At 41.2% G+C, this 20,564-nt stretch overlaps 1 protein-coding gene across 10 annotated transcripts in view; it reads left to right on the plus strand.

Moving 5' to 3' along the window:
* Window positions 1-6,142: 6,142 nt before the first annotated feature.
* mpdz (multiple PDZ domain crumbs cell polarity complex component) overlaps window positions 6,143-20,564 on the plus strand; it is a 48,581-nt gene continuing 34,159 nt past the window's right edge. For all 10 annotated transcript variants that reach the window (XM_012919949.5, XM_012919950.5, XM_012919952.5 and 7 more), the window contains exons 1-11: window positions 6,143-6,298; window positions 9,427-9,486; window positions 12,460-12,626; window positions 15,463-15,612; window positions 16,225-16,364; window positions 16,766-16,979; window positions 17,203-17,325; window positions 17,533-17,730; window positions 18,375-18,477; window positions 18,865-18,953; window positions 19,564-19,798. In XM_012919949.5, the coding sequence (XP_012775403.3) occupies window positions 9,471-9,486; window positions 12,460-12,626; window positions 15,463-15,612; window positions 16,225-16,364; window positions 16,766-16,979; window positions 17,203-17,325; window positions 17,533-17,730; window positions 18,375-18,477; window positions 18,865-18,953; window positions 19,564-19,798 (1,435 nt within the window). In that variant the 5' untranslated portion in view covers window positions 6,143-6,298; window positions 9,427-9,470. The remainder of the gene's footprint in view (window positions 6,299-9,426; window positions 9,487-12,459; window positions 12,627-15,462; window positions 15,613-16,224; window positions 16,365-16,765; window positions 16,980-17,202; window positions 17,326-17,532; window positions 17,731-18,374; window positions 18,478-18,864; window positions 18,954-19,563; window positions 19,799-20,564) is intronic.

Below are 20,564 nucleotides of genomic sequence, written 5' to 3' on the forward strand. Positions count from 1 at the left end.
GAGGACCCAGCCAGCACGTCCCAGTGTCTGCTGATGGTTTTGGCGAAGCCGTTCAGCCACCACCGGCTCCACCGCCTGGTCCGGCCTCTGCTGCTCCGCCTGGTCCGGCCTCCGAGTGTTCAGCTTCGTCTGCTCCTGAGGTCTCCATGCTGTCTGTTCCTGCACATCTTGTCCGTCCTGCTCGTCCTGCACGTCCTGTCCGGCCTGCTCGTCCTGCACGTCCTGTCCGGCCTGCACGTTCTGTCCGGCCGATGACTGGACGTCATTGCCATCATGGACAGCCCCCTGACCTACGCCGCCGTCGGTGCCTCCCGCCCGGCCGGCCTCCTGAACTGTTTTCTGGGCTCTTTGACCATCAGCCTCCGGGCCGCCCCCCTGACCTACCCGGGTTTGGACTGTTGTGCCGTCAGCCTCCGGGCCGGCCCCCTGAACTTTTTTGAGACTATTGCTTGGGCCTCTGCGCCTTTCGTGAGCTCTTTTGTTTGTTTGCTTTTGGACTTTGCCTGGGCCTTGGTGCTGTTGTTTTGGACTTTGTTTCTGTGTTTTGTTCTGTTGCTTTCCGGGCTCCAGTGTTTGCACTTTTTTGTTTTGTTGTTTCTGGCTCCTTGTTTTGTTTCGAGCCCTCCATCCTGTTTCCCCTGCCGCCCACCCTGGTTGGGTTGTTTTTGTTTTTTTTGATTTTGATGTTTTGGTTTGGGCTGTCTGGAAGCCAGCCCTTAAGGGGGGGGTACTGTTAGGATGCCTGGGTCGTTGACCCAGGGTTTTTGAGTTTACGATATTTATACTGTCTAGTTTTTGGTTTGAGTTCTGTCTTATGGCTTATGTCTATGTCTTCTTTAGTTGCTCTGTCTCCCTTATCACCTGCATCCCCTTGTCTAGTTCGCGTCTATGTGTATCCTAAGTTCCTATATCCCCGTGTTCAGTCAGTGTTTGTGTCTGCCCTGGTCCCACGTCTCTGTTCCCTCTGTAGTGCCTGCATGTGAGTCTGTTATGTGTTTCCTGTTTTACTTTGAAGGTCTCTGTCTTATCTCAGTGTGTTCAGTTTACGCTTCCTTTTGTCTCGTCAGTTCTGATTTGCCCCAGCTGTGTTTCCCTCCTGTTATTCATTCCCTGATTGCTCCTTCTGTGTATTTAAGCCCAGTGTTTCTCTGTGTCTGTGTCACGATCTACCGTTTTCTTAGCTGTGTGTTCTGGCATTTCTCTAGTTTAAGTTTGTTTTGAGTTTTTTTAGTTTTGTTATATTTTGAGTATTAAATTAAAGCCTTTTTTGAGTTCACGTCTGTCTCCGGAGTCTGCACCTTGGGTCCTATTCCTGCCTGCACACAGCCACACCTAACAATACCAAGTAATGGCACAGATGCCAACGCTCACACATTTAAGATACTTGATGACTAATCACGTTCACTCATATCACAACTGTTGGTTATTGCACATTGAAATTCTGAAATAATATACTCTAATCTTTCATAGCACGTAAAGCTCTTTATTGATTATACTGTACTTGCAATATACCACCATTGTCTTGTAAACTCGTTTTTCTTACTTTAGTATTGCATGTCTGACCCGGATCTGTGCTGAGTACCAGAGAAAAGCAAGGGTTGCAGTTCAGCAGTCATTTAAAAAAAAAAAAAAACTCTTTTCATTTGATTTTATTTTTGTCTCGATTGGCTTGACATTTGCCACGGACATTCATGCTCTCAAGTGGCAGAGGGTGATTGATTTTTGGGTGACCCTATGACTTCCCTTCTGACTAAAGCCTCCAAGACACAAAACGACCTCTCAAAGTGTCTTAAAATCTTCAAAAGTAGCCCCGAGACCGGCATTAAATTCCATCTGCACATTCACATTCCCAACAGGACCAGGCTTATTGATTTCCTACGATTCATGTGACCTTTGCTCGACGACAATATCAGGCCAAACTTTCAATTTTCAGTTTACTGACCCTGAGGAACCACTGATACAAGACTAGAAATACCTACTGTAAGGCCGCTATCAAGACAACCTTCTAGTTTTAAAACTCTTAAATCTTCTAGTCTTTTCCTTTTGTTTTGCCATTTACTAGCACTGACCCAACACGCACTCCCACAGTGGTCAAGAAGCTGTATTATAGAGTGCTGCACAAGTACTTAGTGAATTATTCAGGCTAGACCTTTTAATATGAAAAATAAAAGTACGACTTTCAGATCTTTCCGTGAGCTTTTTTATACCATTTGGGAAAATTTTGTTCCAAAGGCTATTTGAATGTTGATGGATTTATTGGCAATAAATCAAGACAGTCAGACAATACCAGCATTCACTCTGCCAATATGATTCAGACACTGAATTTGTGATTCCTTCAGGTTGTTTTTTTTTTATTACACCATATGACTTCATATAGCAAGTGTGTTTCCAACAAAACATAATATCTAGAAAGCTGTACTTTTCATGAAAATGTGTAGTTTTCGTGCAGTGTAGAGGAAGTAACTGATTTTTTAAAATGTTGTTGTATTGCGGAATCACAGCGCCCTTGAATAATCACTCGTCGGATTAATCTCCACAGTCAATTGCAATCAGGCTGTGTGAACGTAAGTGGTGCAAAGTACTGTGTATTAGCTTTCCGCACACTATTCACACAACATATATGTTGGTAATAGTGTTAATCATGTTAACATGGATATTAAGTGTGCCAGTCCCTTTGTTACTGTTAGCACAGTCACATATAGTCACATAGAAAGACTTTGGTCCCAACAGAACTGGGAGTTTATTGTTATATGTGTAAGGTGCAGAGTTAGATTGTTGTACTAGAAATTACACCAACTCTAATATTGGACACATATGAGTATCAAATTTGAAATACTGACACATTTTACTTTCTTATATTCATATTTTTGAACACTTGGAAATTTAAATCATAATAAATTGTATAAAATGTAGAACTGAACAACTAACTTGAACTTTCCTTTGCTCAGAAAATGTGAAATAATAATAATTTCTTTCAGCAGTCTTCAGGAATAGTTCTCCAGGCTTCTTGAATGACATTCAAAGCTCTTCTTTGGCTCCCTTTTGTTCTGTTCCCTGTCAAGAGGATCCCACATGACTTTAATAACGTTGAGATCCAGGCTCTGAGGAGGCCAATCCATGACTGATAATGTTCCACTGTGTGTTTTTCTATCCAGGTATAATATTAATGCAACGGCAGTGTGTTTGGGATCATTGTCATGTTAAAAAATGAAGTCAGTCAGTCGTTTCCAGATGGTATTGCATGGTGGATCCAAATCTGACTGTACATTTCTGTGTAATTATGTTTCCAATTCATTGTTTCTGTAAATAATATTTGAATCCCTGAACATTACTGACTGAAATGCAGCTCCAACCCATCATAGTGCCTCTGTTGACAATGATTTGAACCCAAAATTTCAAATGTGGATTAATTGCTCCATGAGACTTGTTGGCACTGATTTTCAGTCCAGTTGCTGTGTAATTTGGCATATCTCAGGCTTGTCTCCCTGTTTCCCTTTCTTAAGAAAGGCTTCTTGACAGCCACTCTTCCACTGAGACTATTTCTGATGAGGCTTCAGTAACAGTAAACGGATCAACTGAAGGTCCAGTAGCATCTCTCATGTCCTGTGTCAACTCTTTGCTGTCTTTTTCCCACCTTTTTCTTAAGGACATTGCTTTCACATACTGTTCATTTGCAACAGATAACGTTTTAGGTCTGCTACTTTTTCTTCTATACTTCACTTGCCCAGTTTCTGAGGTGCTGTGCCGAAATATGCCAAGTTTTCAGCTAATATCTCTTTGAATGAGTAAAAAGCAGCCCGTGACCAAAGATAAACTTTGACAGACCTTCAGAAACCCTGGAGAACTACTGCTCAAGAGCAATAAAACCTGACTCCTTGGAAGCAAAATATAAGGACATAAGGGATGATTTGTGACTTTTGCAAAGCTTTGTACATCAAATGCTGAATTGGTCCAAAAAACAGTTAAATGCAGCTAAAATAATCCTTTTTCAGAGTATTGAGAAAAGAGATCTGAATCCATTTATGACAGATTTAACTAGGCTGTCTCAAACAATGACTAATGCTGAAGGCCTGTGACAGGCAGGTATAAAAATATAAAATGCTGAAGCTGCTTAACACTGAGCTAAGATGTTTTTTTCCACCTCTCTTCCTTTCTATCTTGTTTCAATCTCTTGTCTTTCTCAGCATTTGGCTGAGTCAGACCTCCCACATAAAAGTGGCTTATTGTCAGAGTAAGAGGGGAGTTACAGGGTGGATAAGCAGGGAGGTGGAAGTAAAGATATAAATGGTGAAGGGATTTAGTCAGTATCAGCTCCCTGAAAGCAGCTTGTATCCCTCTCCCCGTTGGTGAAATGACTTCTTACAGACTGACCCTGTTCTTTCCTGCTCTCCTCTGAGGTCTTGATCCATAAAAATAAAAGCAATTCTGGAGAGGGCAGAAATAGTATTAAGAGGCTTTCTTGACCAGCCAGTGCCTAATAGTTGCTTTTCCTTTGCAACAATGTGGAAAACAATGCAAATTACAGCACTGCTACATTTCTGTTGTGCTGCTAGATCTGAGTCACAATTAACAGATGACAAGTTCTTTTCTCGTGTCTACTAAATGTTCTGCATTTTGAGTTAAAATCACATCATCTTGTGAAGTAATAAAAGCACAGAGTATACTGTTCATTACACTTAAATGCATATTAGACAAATATCTAGCTTTTCCATGAACTTGTGTGGGTGGCAGCATGAAGTATTCATGCATAAGTGTGTGGGTGAGCTGTATGTGGTTAACAAGCTAGCAGTGCATGGGAGTCATATTTAATTAGAAGCATAAACTGCCCTGTTGATTGGACTCTCACACAAATGCTTTGGATTGACTGAAAACCGTTCCAACAATTCGCTGAATTGTTTATAATTAGTGCAGCATATAAAAAAAATGCAGAGAAAACATGAATTATTAAAACAAATACATCCCCGGGCTCCAGCCATGGTAGGCATGGGCCTCACGGTAACTTCAATATATCTAATATGAATGAGCGCAATATTACTCTTCCTTTATAGTGTATTTTATGCATTTTAGAGACTGTGTGTTTGCTCAAGGGCACTTAAACAAATACACTTCTGCACCTGTGATTCACGTTCGGTTCGCTGAGGTCAGGTGTTCCTCAAAAGTAATAATTTTAAGGGCCAAGTTTAACTGCCTCAGACAAAATCGCTGGGCTGTGTGTGTTTGTCTCCCAGACCAACTTTTTTCAGGTAATAACCTTCTGTGAAGGTTTTGCTGTGATTTATCTGTAATTTCCTGTTGTTTGCCCCATGAAAGCAGTTGGAAAGCTGTTTTCTGCTGTCTTTTCTCCACTTAAATGTCGGTTTATAGGCAGGGTAGGTTAACCCCTCATGCCCCTCTGTCTCTCTTGTTACAGCATCTATTAAGTCGGGTAGCACTTTGGCAGGAGAAGGCATAGACTGGTAAAGAGGGCCAGCTCCATCCTGGCCAGCCCCTAGACTCCATAGAGGTGATGGGTGAGAGGATACTAGCCAAGATAATGTCCATTACAGACATTACCTCTCACCCTCTCCCAAATGCCACCCAGCGAAGGCTCTGATCTGGCTCACTGGACAGCTTTGGAAAATTTGAGGGAGGCCATAACTTTTTTACTTTAAAATGTATTTTGAAAAGTTTTACAGCTCTTCCTAGTGATAAAGAAATCCCTTGTTTTCATTAATAATACACCAAACTAACAAATAAGCAAATAAATAACAGAAAGATTCATGTTTTTAAAAAATCTATATAAATTTCTGGGTTTTTTCTAACAGTAATTTAAACAAGATCCTTTTCTATTAAATAACCCCCCCCCAAAAAAAAGTGTTATAATCACAGTTTAATCTGAGAAATTAGATAATTTTACACATTTATTTCTTACAATTTATGCACAAATAGTTATTTCATTTACAGGAGCAGGATTTCTCTGTTCTGCAGACAAACTTAATTGTACTGTTGAAATTGCACTTCTTTTTAAGTGTGCATTTAAAGTTTATGTGAGTTTGCTTTGTTTTTGGGACTTTAGCTCTGGCCCTACACGGCAGCCAGGCCTTCTTCCATGTATGTAGGGCCTAGTTGTCAGGGCAGCCAGCAAGCGGCGCCTCAGCCCCAGCTGAACTGTCGGTGCGGCTATCGCTGGAAGTGTCCACATAGGATCGAGTTACTCTACGCCCCATCTTTAAGCCCCAGTCAGTGCGCCGTTAGCCGCAGGACAACAGAGGATAGCTCAAGATCCTGGCCGCCGGGAAAGCAGAGCGTCCACACTCATGTAAGTGACTCTCTTTAAACGGGATTCGCTTAAGGAAACGTTACTGAAGTCTTCGGTGTGTACTAACTTCAGCTTTTCTCAAGCTAGACACCCCCTTTGTTAGCTTTAATGTCGCTAATTAGAGGAAAACATTGTGAGACGTCTTCTGTAGCGGTTGGTCACATAATCACACCAGACTGCCTTTAAATAGATCCAAGAGGCTTTTTTTTTCAAGTAAAAGTGTTTATATATACTGCAAGAAGCCAGCTTGGGCGATTTTCTGTGGCCATACAGAGCCCTGATAGTGTGTAACTTCTTTCCCGTCCCCGCGTCGGGAAGCCTGTTGCTTTCTTGCTAGATGAGATGGGGAAAGAGGAGGAGGAGGAGGGGTTGAGAAAATCGGATTGTCCCGAGTGCCTTGTCGACTGTATTCAAAACACCACCGAACCTGGGCAGGATATACCAGCTTTAAACAAATACGACGTACTAAACGCTTTATTAAGCAAGAAATAACACGGGTATAGTGCTAATTTCTTTGATTTTTGGTGGGTAGGAACTCCGCGATAAAATAACTGCGTTTTCTTATTAGCTAACTATACTCGCCACAAACCTCACTAATGATTATTTTCGCAAGGAAATGCTACCCGCGGAGCTAAACGACTTTTTTGGAGGCTGATATCTAGTGTGTAATAGCGGCTAATGAGCTCCTCCGGCCTTCTGTGATTCATTACATACCACTATAGTGTGTGCATCCTTAAGCGATTCACTTAAGGAATGGTAAAGCTACTTTCAGACACTGAACCACATATGTCATTGAAAAAAACCCACATATAGTATACTACTGTTGCCACAAGTGACTGTAAGGTGCGTGTGAAGGCAGATTTATTACATAAATACACCACTACATGAGTGAAATACACGGCTAACATACTAGCTCATCACTCAGCATAAAAGGTAGGACACATGCAGTAATGAGTGAAGCAAATGCATAAACAAACCAGAGCTGTGGTGATCCTTTTGCCACAGATACTGCAGCTATTCTGAGAGTCTATACAGGGCTTTTAATTGTCTGAGCAATCTCCTTTAATCGTGTAACGTCTCCCTGAGTCATATCATGCTTGCTTACAAAGCCACTCTCTGCAGCCAAGTGCCATGTTCCCTGCATGGGCTCTGTTAGCAAGCACCCCTTAAAAGAATTAGGTAAATATAAACAACATGATCACCTTCATCATGCATTACTGTTAGCTTTTAAAGCTTTAAAGGTACTGAGAGTCTTTATGAGCTTATTGGCACTGTCTTTTTTTTTTTTTTACACAGTAGAGGAGTCACTGCTCCTTCTCTTGCCTTTCTGATCTGATTGCATGCACTTTGAAGGTAACAGTTTTTTTTCCAAGGCAGCATTTGGAGTCAGTTTCACAAAGATATATTGTTTTGACAGATTCGATAGAACAAATAGCCAGACTTCACATAGATGTTTGAATCCACCCATTGTGCAAAATGAGACTTTGATTTCAAGCACAATGGTACAATGAAATATTGGTAAATTAAGACTTTTTCCAGGTAAAATAGTCAGAAAATATGTGTCTGAAAGGAACAGTGAGCAGGATGACACCAGTCAATAGCAAGGGTGATTTACTGAAGCAGCTTTTAGGGAATTTAAAATAATAACTATAAATTCCTGAGCTGATTACTTCATAATCAGGTATCCCTTTAGGTATTTTTTTGTGCAGAATATAAGCGCTTTTTTCCTCTTTTGCTGTGTGTTACCATAGACATTATAAAAGCCAGTGGTAACCATCATAATGTTGTTGTTCAATGATAATGAAAAGGCAAATGACAATTAAACACACCAGCACTGTCACTAAAACCTGACATTAATGTTGCCATAAGACCAGCTCACTGTGCTATAATATCAATCTACGATTGATTGGGGTCAGTTTGACAATTACATGTAATCTGTCTGCATAACTATTACATTTACACTCAGCAGCCTTCCGGCTCTACGGGAATATAACCAGAATACAAACAACTGGCAGCCAGTGGAGTTGAGTCCTCTCGCGTTGTGCTCATTGACAAAGACTCAATCTATCTGTAAATTAGACAGCAATTATTTGCAAACCTTTGACAATCTCCCTGAGAGCGATTGCAGTCATTCCAAGTCAGTCTGCAACTATTTGCAGAAAGGTTACCTCGTATCAGGTGACCTGTGCTATCACCTTACCTTACCCTCAAGCTCTGGACAATCACAAGTTTGGTCGAGCCAGTGTAAAGTAAGTTTGCACACTTACCATTATCTCAGATTGGTGTTGCACGAGATGATCCATCTTGTTTGTAGTAGTACCCAACGAATTTTAATTTAGCTAATAAAAATGTATTTTTTGGTGTCGCAGAACTAATACAATATCACCACCTAAATTAGTGCGATACTGTGCTCTATCTGCTCGCCCACCCCCCACTCCTAATATTGACCAACAGTTTAAACACTCATTTATGAGCTAAGTAACACTGCAAATAAAAAGTCAGTGTAAACTTGTAATTTATAAGGAAAAAAATGAACAACAATTAAATACGAAAATTGTCATGTTAGCAGGGTGTTGTGTTAGTTTTAAGGCAGCTTATAAGATTGTTGTATGAGAGGATAATTAATTATCATTGTTGTATGAAGTGAGGTGATATTTATCTGATAAAAGCAAAATGGATACTCAAGCTTCATCTAATACCGGCTGTATGAAATTTCAGTAATGTAAATTACTTGGTATTTATTCATCAATAAGAGCATTAGTGGAATACAAGGGAACTAAGAAGCTTGAGTAGAAGCGCTTTTCTGGCAGCCGGTTTGTCGAGAGACTCGACAAACTGGGACAGTTATTCAGCACAATGGTGCTCTGATGCACACAGTGAAGCATTCTTCAGAGATAAATATGGACCTAACAGAAATGAAATAAATCTAGTTTCTTTTTAATGTTAATCTTTTGAACAGAAAATGTGTAAGTTGGGAGGAGAACCCAGGAGGAGCATGAGCCATTTTTCTTGCTCTGAGAGCTTTGTGGAAGTTAAAAATAAAAGGAAACAGCGTGAATTAGTGGTCTAATATTTAGTTCTCTGATTGCTCACAAAAAGACATTAAATACTGAATTTGTCATTTTCAGGCCTTGATGAAGGGAACACTACACATTCATCCGACGCTCTAAAAATGATAGAAACAATGGGTAAGTGTTTGGTTTTTTAATTGTTTTATGCCAGGCATCTATAAAATATTCATGATTTCATCCATGATTGAACCAGCTTTAGGGTTGAGTGTGGTCATGATAGCAGACTGCTGAATCCAGTACCAGTACTCGGTTTAATTAAGATTCAACACTGCCATAATCAAAAAAAAAGAAAATCTTCTTTTAAAAATGAGCAGTTTTTGCACGGGGGTTTGGGTGTCCGTCTCTGCTGGCTGTGCTTTGCACATTTGGCTTAAGCTGAGAGTTTTCTCAACCAGCGTAAGAGGCCCTGGATTCAGTTCAATGTCCATGGGCTGCCAATGTTGCCATATCTGATAATGTTGCCATAAATTTGATTGTTTGTTTGTGCCCATAGAGATTTATTTGCCCAACTGTCAAGCATGACGCCAAATTGGTGCTGCCAGCTTCTTTCTTTAAAACAGCAATCTGTGGTCACTCTCAGGACGCGAATGTTGACTGTGTGTTTGTCAGCTGCAAATGATGAACTGTGATGAATACGTGTGCTCCAGGCACTGCTCTGCTGGAAAAACTGATAACACTAATTCTAAATTAGCTTAAGCATCGTTTCTGCGTTATTATTAAAAAACAAAATCAGAGTTTTCATATAGCTCCAGATCTTTAATAAGTCCATTTTGGCTGAAAATACAGATTTATTGGTTGGGTTTCACAAAAAAAGAAGCTTGTTTTAACGTATTTCAACTCTTTATCACTCTACAGTTAAACATTTAGTCAGCTCATTATTCCTGCCATTGGTAAATGTATCTGTGACTCCTTAGGCTTTGCTCAAGGACCACCTTTTCTTCTGCAAACTCACACATAGTTAGGTCCTTAGGTTTCTGGACAGTGACGCATTATTTGTGATTTTGCCTCTGTACACAGTCACAGTGGATTTCTAATTAAATTAGTCAAGATGTGACTGAAGTGCAGACTTTTAACTTTAATTCAAGGGGTTTTGCAACAGTTTTGCATTAACTGTTTAGGAATTACCGTCATTTTTATACATAGCACCCCATTTTCAGACGTTCAAATGTAGTTGGACATTTGACTGACAAGTAGTTTCATTGGCAGGTGAGGTCGATTCCCTCATTACTCATTTATGAGGGAAGTAATGAGTCCAAATGTTGAACTTTATGCCAGCATTAGCAGTTCAATAGAACTCTCAATCTGAGGTTTTAAAGAGACAATGATGCAAATGAGGGACGCTATCATTAAGCTGAAAAACCCAAATAAACCTGTCAGAGAGTTCGTCAGTCTGGTGCATTCAACATCGAAAGAAAACTAAAGTGGGTAGTTACAGAATTACTTCAACGACTAATCAAAACAACTTTGCAACAACATATATCCAAGTCAAGACTACACTCCAGGATGTAGGCATATCATACAATCAAGAGACGCCTTCATGCAACAAGGTACAAACTCCTGGTTACCCCCAACACCAGGAAGGACAGATTAGACTTTGACTAGACCAGAAATAATCGAAAAGAGCCGGCACAGTTTTGAAAAAAGTCTTTTGAGAGATGAAACCAAGGTTAACTTAGACCAGAATTATGGGAAGAGAGAAGCATGAGAGAAGGCAAGGAACAGTTCACGATCCAAAGCATACGTGAAGCCAATGTTATTCTATGGGTATGTAAGGCTACAGGTAGACCTAGGTCACACGTGTTTATTGTTGATGTGGATGCTGGTAAAAGCAGCAGGATACATTCTGAAGTATAAAGAGCTATACACTTCTCAGATTCAGCCAAATGCAAAACTGGTTGGATGGTGTTTCAGAGTGTAAATGGAAAATGACCCAAAGAATACTACAGAATCAATTCAATGAACATGTAAGGGAACTAGTGTTCAACAGAGCATGCTTTTCAGTTACTAAAGACAAAACTAATTGCAGCAAAGGGCTTCAAACAAGCAGCACATGAAGGTGACTGCAGTAAACACCTAGCAGCATCTACACAGGCGAAAAACAGCATTAACTTATGCTAATGGGTTCTTACAGTCCTTATATTAAAAATTATGTTAGCTTGACTGCAATTCGTAAACAGTTAATGCAATACTTTTGTGGAAAAGTGTCTTTGTTCAGACACTTATGGACCTAACTGTCCATGCCACATTGATTTAGTATTCCTAATTATCCACATGGAGGGAAGGACAGTGGAAATTTTACATTTGTCTGGACTGAGCCAGTGGTGAGCAGAAAAAAATCTTACAGGGCTCAAGTGTTATTGGCCTATTTACAACTTTTTGTTCAAACAACAAAGCTTTTCAGTGCAAAAAGTGTTTTGGACCTCGTGCACGGCCTATTAGGTGTTAGTCACAGTTGGTGAGCTTCTGAAATTGCTTCATTTTTGCTCAGATGACGTCTGGCTGGCCCATCCTTACTAACAAGCCACTCTGGAGTTACTCGGTTGTAGGGCTTATAGAGGATCCAGCAAACAAAGCGTGGAGGTCCCAGTCCTTTTATCTTTTCCTCCTGATAACCATTCATTCTACGCTCCTGTGTAACCCACCATTTGACCCTAAAGTCAAGAAAAGGAAACATTGCTATTCCAAAAACAAGCAGTGCATTGAAAATTGAGTTTTTTTCTTCTGTGCAAAAGCTTGTGGCTACATGATTTTGATATAGGCCTGTTGAGAGTCAACCGGCCTTAACTAAGCCTAGCCTATACATTTACAAGTCATTGAGTTATTGTTAAACATAAATATGTTAAAGTCATGTTTCAAATGGTTGTGGAGGCTTTTTTTTAAAAGAATCCTCTCAATAATTAAATCAGGATGCCTAAATGAATAAATGAGGTAATATCCAAACACTCTTCCCACCCTCGCTATCTTCACCCATGAACTGATGAAGTCTTTGTCCTCGCCACCTCTCTCCACCTCTGTCACTCCCACACCTCCGGCTGCCTGCATCGTCGCCTTCACTCTGGCGCTGTCACTGAAACATGCGACGGTTTGCAGACACGCAGCGTGCCTTGCAGGCGGTGGAGCGACTCCAGGCCAAACTCAAGGAGCGGGGAGAAGTGCCCACTGAGGAGAAGCTCAGCCTGCTCAAGTCAGTGCTCCAGAGCCCCCTCTTCCATCAGATCCTGGCCTTGCAGAAGTCTGTCCAGCATCTCAGAGATCAGGTAAACCCCAAACCTTTTTGCTTAAAGGTTTTATATTTCCTCCAATTTGGCTCTCATTTCTTATGCCATGTTTTTCTTAGACTGTGTGTCTTAAGGATAGAGATTATATGATGTCACAGATGGTTAAAAACACTTTCTACTTACTTTAAATGTAATATTTATACATTAATATAACTTATCAATAGTTGTCTCAAAATGGCTTCACACTGGCGACAGTTGTGGCAGGACTCATTTTGGATACTGCCGTTAGTTACATGTCGTACACTGTGTGCACTAAATGCCTTCTTGAGTGTTGAAGTTGTGTATGCAGTGGAAGTGATGCTGGAGTTATTGGGCTGACTGGTGTGTTTTGAGAATATTTGGCTTCTGACCACTGAAATTATGCTAAATTCTAATATTTAACACATAAACTCCAGACAGCAACCATTTAAGGGATGGTCAGTGCCTTAAACACGTATTTATTGTAATTCTATGTTGAGTGTTTTCCGTCATCACGTCTCATTTTGAAGATTAGCTCCTCATACGGCCTCCTGTGCTTTTACTTCCCTCCTTTGTTCTTTTCCCAATCTCATTAGCGTTTGATTGACTTCACCTTTTGCACCTTGACCAGCCTGCTGTTGTGGCTAAAGTGTCTGTTCTTACAGGTCAGCTATTGTCTATTTCTACATGTCTGTGGGACAATCTGAATTCGTTCACTCTGACCGGCCTGTAACAGTATTCAGTGAACCTGCAGTGGGATTTTGTCAGTGGTTTTTTCAGCATCATGACAAAAAAAGAAGGAATTTCTAAGATAAAACTGGAACTCCTGCTTTAGCTCTACCTCAGCTAGGCTGGAATGTTTCTGATATCCTTATTCAGGTTTTTATCTCTCCCTGCTTCCTTGGTGACCTCACTGATTCTACTTCTGGCTTATGTCAAGACATCCTCCCCTCACCCTTTCAATCCCCATTCCCAGTAGTGTTTGCCGCTATGGCCAAATTGCTGTCAGGGTCCACACAAGCCAGATATAATATGGGTACATGAGCAGAGATACTTTTTTCTGGCTGATTCTCCCCATTGAGAATTAAACATCTGAGTGGAAGGAAAGCGCTCTCAAGTCACAGAGGAAAGGGGCCAGGGTAAGCGTTTCAGAGAAAGAGACGAAAGTATGCGAGCTATGCACTGGGAGGAAGGGATGTTCGCTTTTTTACCCCTTGTGGAATTTAGATTTAAAAAGCCCCGTGGCATTTTTGTGCGCCAGCGATTTGACTTATTTCAAGAATAGGTACCTTCTTTTGTGTGTGTGTGTGTGTGTGTGCAGATTCCTCTGTTTTATAATAGAAAACTTAAGAAGCAGCCATTCAACTTAAAGTTCGTTCAAACCAAAGGATGGACCTTTTCTGTGTTATAACAATAGTAATATTTTTGAGAAATGAATAGATAAAAAAGCAACAACTATAAGTGTGTTATGTTTCTTTGGGGCTTTCAGACCCAAGCTGTGTTTGTGTGGCCGTGTAAATCAGAACCAATTTGGGGAGATGGTTTGTTTTTGTGTTTTGAGGCTGACACGCAAACACACACACACAGTCACTGCCCATCTTCTGGCTCTGCTAGTTAGGCCTTGCTTAGCCCACGTCGCTATGGCGACAAGGCCCTACTCTCCAATGAGAAAGAGGCCGCTGCCACTGTGTGAAGTGGGGCAGAAACAATTTCTTAAATGTTCAAGAACCAAACTGGAACTTTAATCCTCTTAGCTGGGCCCCAGCTAACAAAGCTCATGCATGAGCACGGCAACTTAGCAGCATGCTACGCTAACTTAGCCGGGCCCACGGGGTTTTGTTTGCTGTGTGCGGCACTAATGCATCCTGTCCAATGGAGTTTTGTTTCTGAGTGCTAATCTGGGACTGTATTTAAAGGAAGCGTGATGTACAGTACATGTTCTCGAAGCTCTGAAAGTCGCACAGTCCAACTTCCTAATGCAAATTTCACAAGTTCACAAGGACAGCTTTAGCCTGGCAGCGCCATATGCCAAATGGAGTGTTTATAGAATTATTGCCGTGCATTACGTCCGTCCTTTTGAATCCAATTCGGAAAGTCATAAACATTACACCCTTTGGCTAATGAAATCGGGAAAACACTGTTTTATGTAGTTGTCGCCTTCATGTAATTCATCTGTCACACAAGTAAAGTCATTGCAGTAATTAAGAGCCGAGCATATTAAAGCATCCAGATGGCCAGCGATGCTTCTCCCTGGCCCCGATAAAAATATTGTATTTGGAGCCTCATCACTGTTGGAACATCAGCTAAGAGCTATTATCTCCTGAAGGATTAGAGTGCCATAGATGCAGCTAATCATGGAGGGATAACAAACTGTCTGCCATCTCGGTGGTTTTTTTAGACACTCAGATCCAGAGTTTTGGTGTCTAAAATTTAATTTGCAAGATCTTTATGTTCAGAGTACAAATGAGGCATAATGGGCCTTTTTTTGTTTTGTCCCTTAAAACTTTTAATTGTCTTTGGTTGGATTAAAGCCAGCAACTGCTGCTGTGTACAGGATCGCTTTGGAGATTTTCTGAGCTGTTATGCCCCATTCAAACTGAAAGCCCAGCAGTTTTGGATTTGATTCAATAGCATTCATGTGTTTGAATGTGGACCTATTATGCTTTTCTTTATGTTTTGTCTATATACTACAGCACTGTATGCCAGCCAATCAGGAGAAAGATGGGTAAACTTTTATATATGTAGTGTTTCATGTTCACTTTAAAGGAATGTAGAAGGAAGATCCAAAATCCAGGAGTAAACATAGAAGTGTCAGGGAGGTATCTGTAGTTTTCACATTTCTGTTTTATCATTTCAGGGGAGTGTCCCTTTATCACGAGGGAGTGATCTCACAGCAGCCAAGCCCAATGGCAGCCATGTTTCCTGCTCAGACACCCCAGCTCCCACGCACGCCAATGGGAAGACGTCATCCGAAGAATTTGAACATATTATCCACTCCATGGCGCAGGTACAAACAGCTAGAAGGGAGGCAGTTATTGTAATGCGTGCTAACATTTTGTTAATTTATTGTCGGTTTAAGCTAGATGGCATATATTGACAAAGCGTGTGGAATCTGCATGTCGTCCCCGTGACTGTGTGGGTACTCAGGCTCTCTCCCACAGTCCAAAGTGTCTCTCTGTGTGACTGCCCAGGGTGTACCTTGTGTTTCGCCCTACGACAGCTGGGATAGGCTTATGAATAGAATAGAACTGGATATGCAGAAGAAAAGGGATGCGCATAAGCTAAAATAATGCTATTGTGGCAAGTCTATTTTGAAACCCCAGTAGACTTTTTTTGTCAATCTTTTAACATTTTACTGATTTTTTACACAAAAATAGGCAAGATTACTTTTTAATAAGTCCTATAACTCAAACCAAACATTCAAAGAGAGTCAAAAAAAGAAGAAAACTCTGCAGTGCTCCTCTCTCTTGAGGCACTTCAAATAGACTTCTAAAGGCTGCCTGTAGCTTTGATGCTTTAGTGAATCAGCACAAGGCCAATGTGTGTGTATATATATATATATATATATATATATATATATATATATATGTAATACAAGGTTTGTGTGTGTATTACGCAGGGACGTTATGTGACGCATGTGGATCTGCAGAAGCCAGTGTCCGGAGGTCTTGGCTTCAGCGTGGTGGGCCTAAAGAGCGAGAACCGCGGAGAGCTCGGCATCTTCATCCAGGAAATTCAACCAGGAAGTGTCGCTCACTGGTATGCAGGAAAAACATGCTGCTATGCAGTCTTCCAGACATTCTTTCAGCATCTGGTTAATTGTTGATTTCTAATTTGAAATTTCTAGGACTTTGTTTCAGACAGTCAGGTGGGTGCGTTTACAGATTGTCTTGGGAGATTAGAGATACTTTTATACTTGCCAGGAAATACCAGAGTAAAGCTGTTGTGAGCTGTTGCAACACATGTTGCGTCACACCAATCCTAAAAGAGTGGAAGCTGCATTTTTCATGTTTCAGATATAAACACCCTTAAATGTATTCACCCAAAGACAAATTCAAAGTTACAGGTACAAAGATTAAAGCTATAATGTGGTATCTGGTGACTATAAGGGTTCTCATTCTGTGTCCTTGCCTCTGCTGCATGCTTCTTCCCCGTTACAGCGATGGGAAACTCAAAGAAGCCGACCAGATATTGGCCATTAATGGCCAGCCTCTGGACAAGACAGTGACCCACCAGCAGGCTATAGGCATCCTGCAGAGTGCTTCAGACAGGGTGCAGCTCACAGTGGCCAGAGGGCCAATACCTCAGCTGGCCAGTCCTGCAGTGTCCCGCACGCCCTCTGCTGCCAGCACATTATCAGCCAACTCCAGCGCGGTAATGAGTACACTGACACACCAGTGGGGCCTCTGCAAGGAGCGTGTTGTGATCTGACACAGTTTCCATGTGGGGACTTAAGAAACTACATGCACTTTGCTCTTTGCTCTGCAATCCCCATCCAGCACCACGACACAGAAAACAAACATACCTGTTAAGTGATGTACATTTTTCCTAATAAGACACTGGGTAACATTGTGTTTCACTTCTGTTACTGTCTCAGTGGCAACATGTGGAGACGATTGAGCTTGTCAACGATGGCACCGGTCTTGGCTTTGGTATTGTTGGAGGAAAAACCACCGGGGTTATAGTCAAAACTATACTTCCTGGAGGCATTGCTGATCAGGTGACTCTTTAGCTGTGTCTGTCACTTCTTTAGGACATGTCTTTTTTCATCGCTCACAGCCAATGACACTTTCAGTGTTCTAGACAGATGACTCCTGTCAGTTATGTGTAATGAGTAATTGCAGGAAAGCACAGAATTACCTGTCACTTAGGAGTGACAATGCCATAATGAGCGCAGAGTTAATATAGAAATCATTTCTTGCCACAGGATGGCCGCCTGCGCAGCGGGGACCACATCCTGAGAATCGGAGACACCGACCTGCTCGGCATGGGCAGCGACCAGGTGGCCCAGGTCCTGAGGCAGTGCGGGAACAGGGTGAAGCTGGTTGTTACCAGAGGTCCTTTGGAAGAGACTCCCTCTGCTTCTGTCATGCCTGTGGTGCTCCCCACTGTCAGCGAACAGCAGGTAAGGGCATCTGTTCCTCTGTAAACCCAAATACCTCTTTTAAATTTTTTTTTACATCACAGAGACGCGTGTCTCATTCAAATTGATTTTATGACTCGCACTATCCTCGCAATAAAGCGTTTTCTGGAGAACCCGTCATCCTGATGGTAATTGCCTGCCATGCAAGACACACCATACACAGTTATATATATAAAAAACTTCACACATAAACTTCAGGTCCTTCATATCCAGTTTTATCTTTTCTTCCTGCTTGACAAGCCAGTACAAATGCAATTAAAGAAAATTGCAGGTTGCATCACCTGTGACTCACACTTTGCTTTACGTTCCCAGAAAAAGAAGGAAAAAAAAAGCTCAGAGCCTCCTACAAACAGCAATTTCATGGCCATTTTCAGCACTCGCTTCTATTTTGACTTGATTGAATGATTAGTGACTCACAATGTGAATGACAAACATCATATCCCTGTGATCACACACAGTAACTGTGAGTCTTATTTTTGGCTGACAGGTACTGAGCGCTCATTAATCAAAGTTAAACAATGTATTTTGATGTGCCGCAATTTTCCTTTCTTCTGTTCCAAAGTAAAACATCGCTTTCATTTGGTTTCTGCTGTGATGCTGACTCATTTCTCTGCGTCTACACGCAGGGCTACGAGGAAGAGGATGCTGAGGCATTTGATGTGAGCCTTACTAAGAACACCCAAGGACTCGGGATCACTATTGCTGGTTATGTTGGAGATAAGAATTCAGGTGAAAAACTGATTTTTTTTAAAAATAATATGGAGATTTTATATTTCTATTATATATGCCAGTTTTTAAATTGTGTTGATAGGCCACGTAAAACCAGAGTAGAAACCAGGTAGAAACAGGAGCAGTGATACGCCTGCTGCTGTCAGGCCTGCAGGTATCAGGCTGTGACGTTCTCCTTTATAGTGGAGTGGTACAAATAATTTGTGTGGCATCTTATTGAATGCCGAACACCTGATCGTTCTGTAAATAGTTTGAAATTTCTGATTATATTCAGGGATCTGTAATTTGTAAAGTTAGTAAAAAGTGCCCTCCGTTTATTGAAACACAAATTGAAACACATTTAATGTCTTCACCCATTTATGTGTCTCAACTGTTCTGATTCCTCAGAGCCCTCTGGTATCTTTGTTAAGAGCATAACAAAAGACAGCACTGTAGACCAAGATGGCCGTATTCACATTGGAGACCAGATTATAGCAGTAAGTACACTAATTATGCTCTTTTGGTTACGGCTGGCTTCTGTTTTCAGCAGAACGAGATCAAACATGCAGCAAATGTTTCATATTATCATTGATTGTGATCAAATTTACACATTTAGGCAATGGAGGGAAATTATGAGATGCATGAATTTGAATAATTCCCAATTATGCTTTTTATTTGTTCTTCTTGCGACTCTGAATATAAAAGAGTTTTGAAACAGGACACCGAGCAGTTGAGTCTGTAATTTCATTACTGTAGGTCATTAACAGTGAAGCCATGAGTGGATGTTTTTACATGTTTTCTTGAAGAAGTTCTGACTTACTTGTGTGCTGGTGTGTGAGGATGGACTTGCTTTGGGAGTTCACCTAAACGCTCATGATTGTGAGGGATTTAAAACTATCTACTTCCTACCTGCCCTGAATGACCTAAATGAATGAAGTCGTGGATTAGACGACACTCGGGTGCAGAAATCAGTCTTTAGTTAATGCCATTGCAGTTCATCTCTTTCCAGCAAGAACATAGATGGCGCTTCAGCACACTCATATTGTGCAAGCAAGCCGTTCTGCCTCTCCTTTAATCCACCGGCTCACGAGAGATCGCCCTCTGCAGGTCGACGGCGTGAACATCCAGGAATACACCAATCAACAGGCAGTTGAAGTGCTGAGACACACGGGCCAGACGGTCCACCTTAAGCTGATCCGGCGGGGCTTCAGGCCCGATGAGATCCCCCCTGTCACAGCCCCCGTTGTCACCGTCCTCCCCCCTTCCACCACCATCCCCACAACCACCACCGTCATGAAGGAGCTGGAGCTGGAGAGAAAGAAAGCTGAGGAGGCTGCTGAAGGTAGGATGGATTAAGTGAGAGAAATTTAATGAGGATAGATTAAAAAAAAAAATCCCTTACTTCTCATCATCCTGTCAAAAAAGGTGTCATTTGATGTGTAAATTTGGCTCAGACAGGAGCTTCATGATGCAGTGAGGAGTCATTTCCATGTGACTCCAAAAGGAAATTTCAGACACTTTTATGGTGTTGTAAACAGATGCAAACAGAACTTACTACTGCCACACACAAATGTTGTTGGCTGGAGTTATGGCCTAAAACAACATCATATGCATAGAGTGAGGAAGCTGAAGCCTGAACACAGGATCATTCAGTTGCAGAGAAATCGACTTTTTCATATTGCGAGTAACCATTTTACACCAATTCCTAATATTGAAAAATAATTGCTTATTGCAGGTTAAAAGGTTCCTCCTCATAATAGCAGCAGAATACTCCCACGTTACAGCCCCGTCGCTCCTAATTAGAGGTTGAAATATGCTAATTAACGCTGCTGACAAATGCCAAGAGGACAAAAACTATTTTCTCAGATATGGCAATATAGTTACGTGTACGGAATCCAAAACTTAGCATCATGTTGGTTGAGAGTTGAAGTAGATCAACTTTCAGAATAGTAAAATAGTGCACAATGCATAACATCCCAACCAAGGAGAAACCTGCATTTATCTTCGTTCTTGTGTGTTTTTCTAATACCTTTGCATTTATGTAATATTGGCATTAAATAAGAAGAAACTTATTTAATGCCAGGACCTCTGGGCTGTTGCAGAAGAAA

The sequence above is a fragment of the Maylandia zebra genome, linkage group LG3, assembly GCF_041146795.1.
Source record: "Maylandia zebra isolate NMK-2024a linkage group LG3, Mzebra_GT3a, whole genome shotgun sequence".
Lineage (NCBI taxonomy): Eukaryota > Metazoa > Chordata > Actinopteri > Cichliformes > Cichlidae > Maylandia > Maylandia zebra.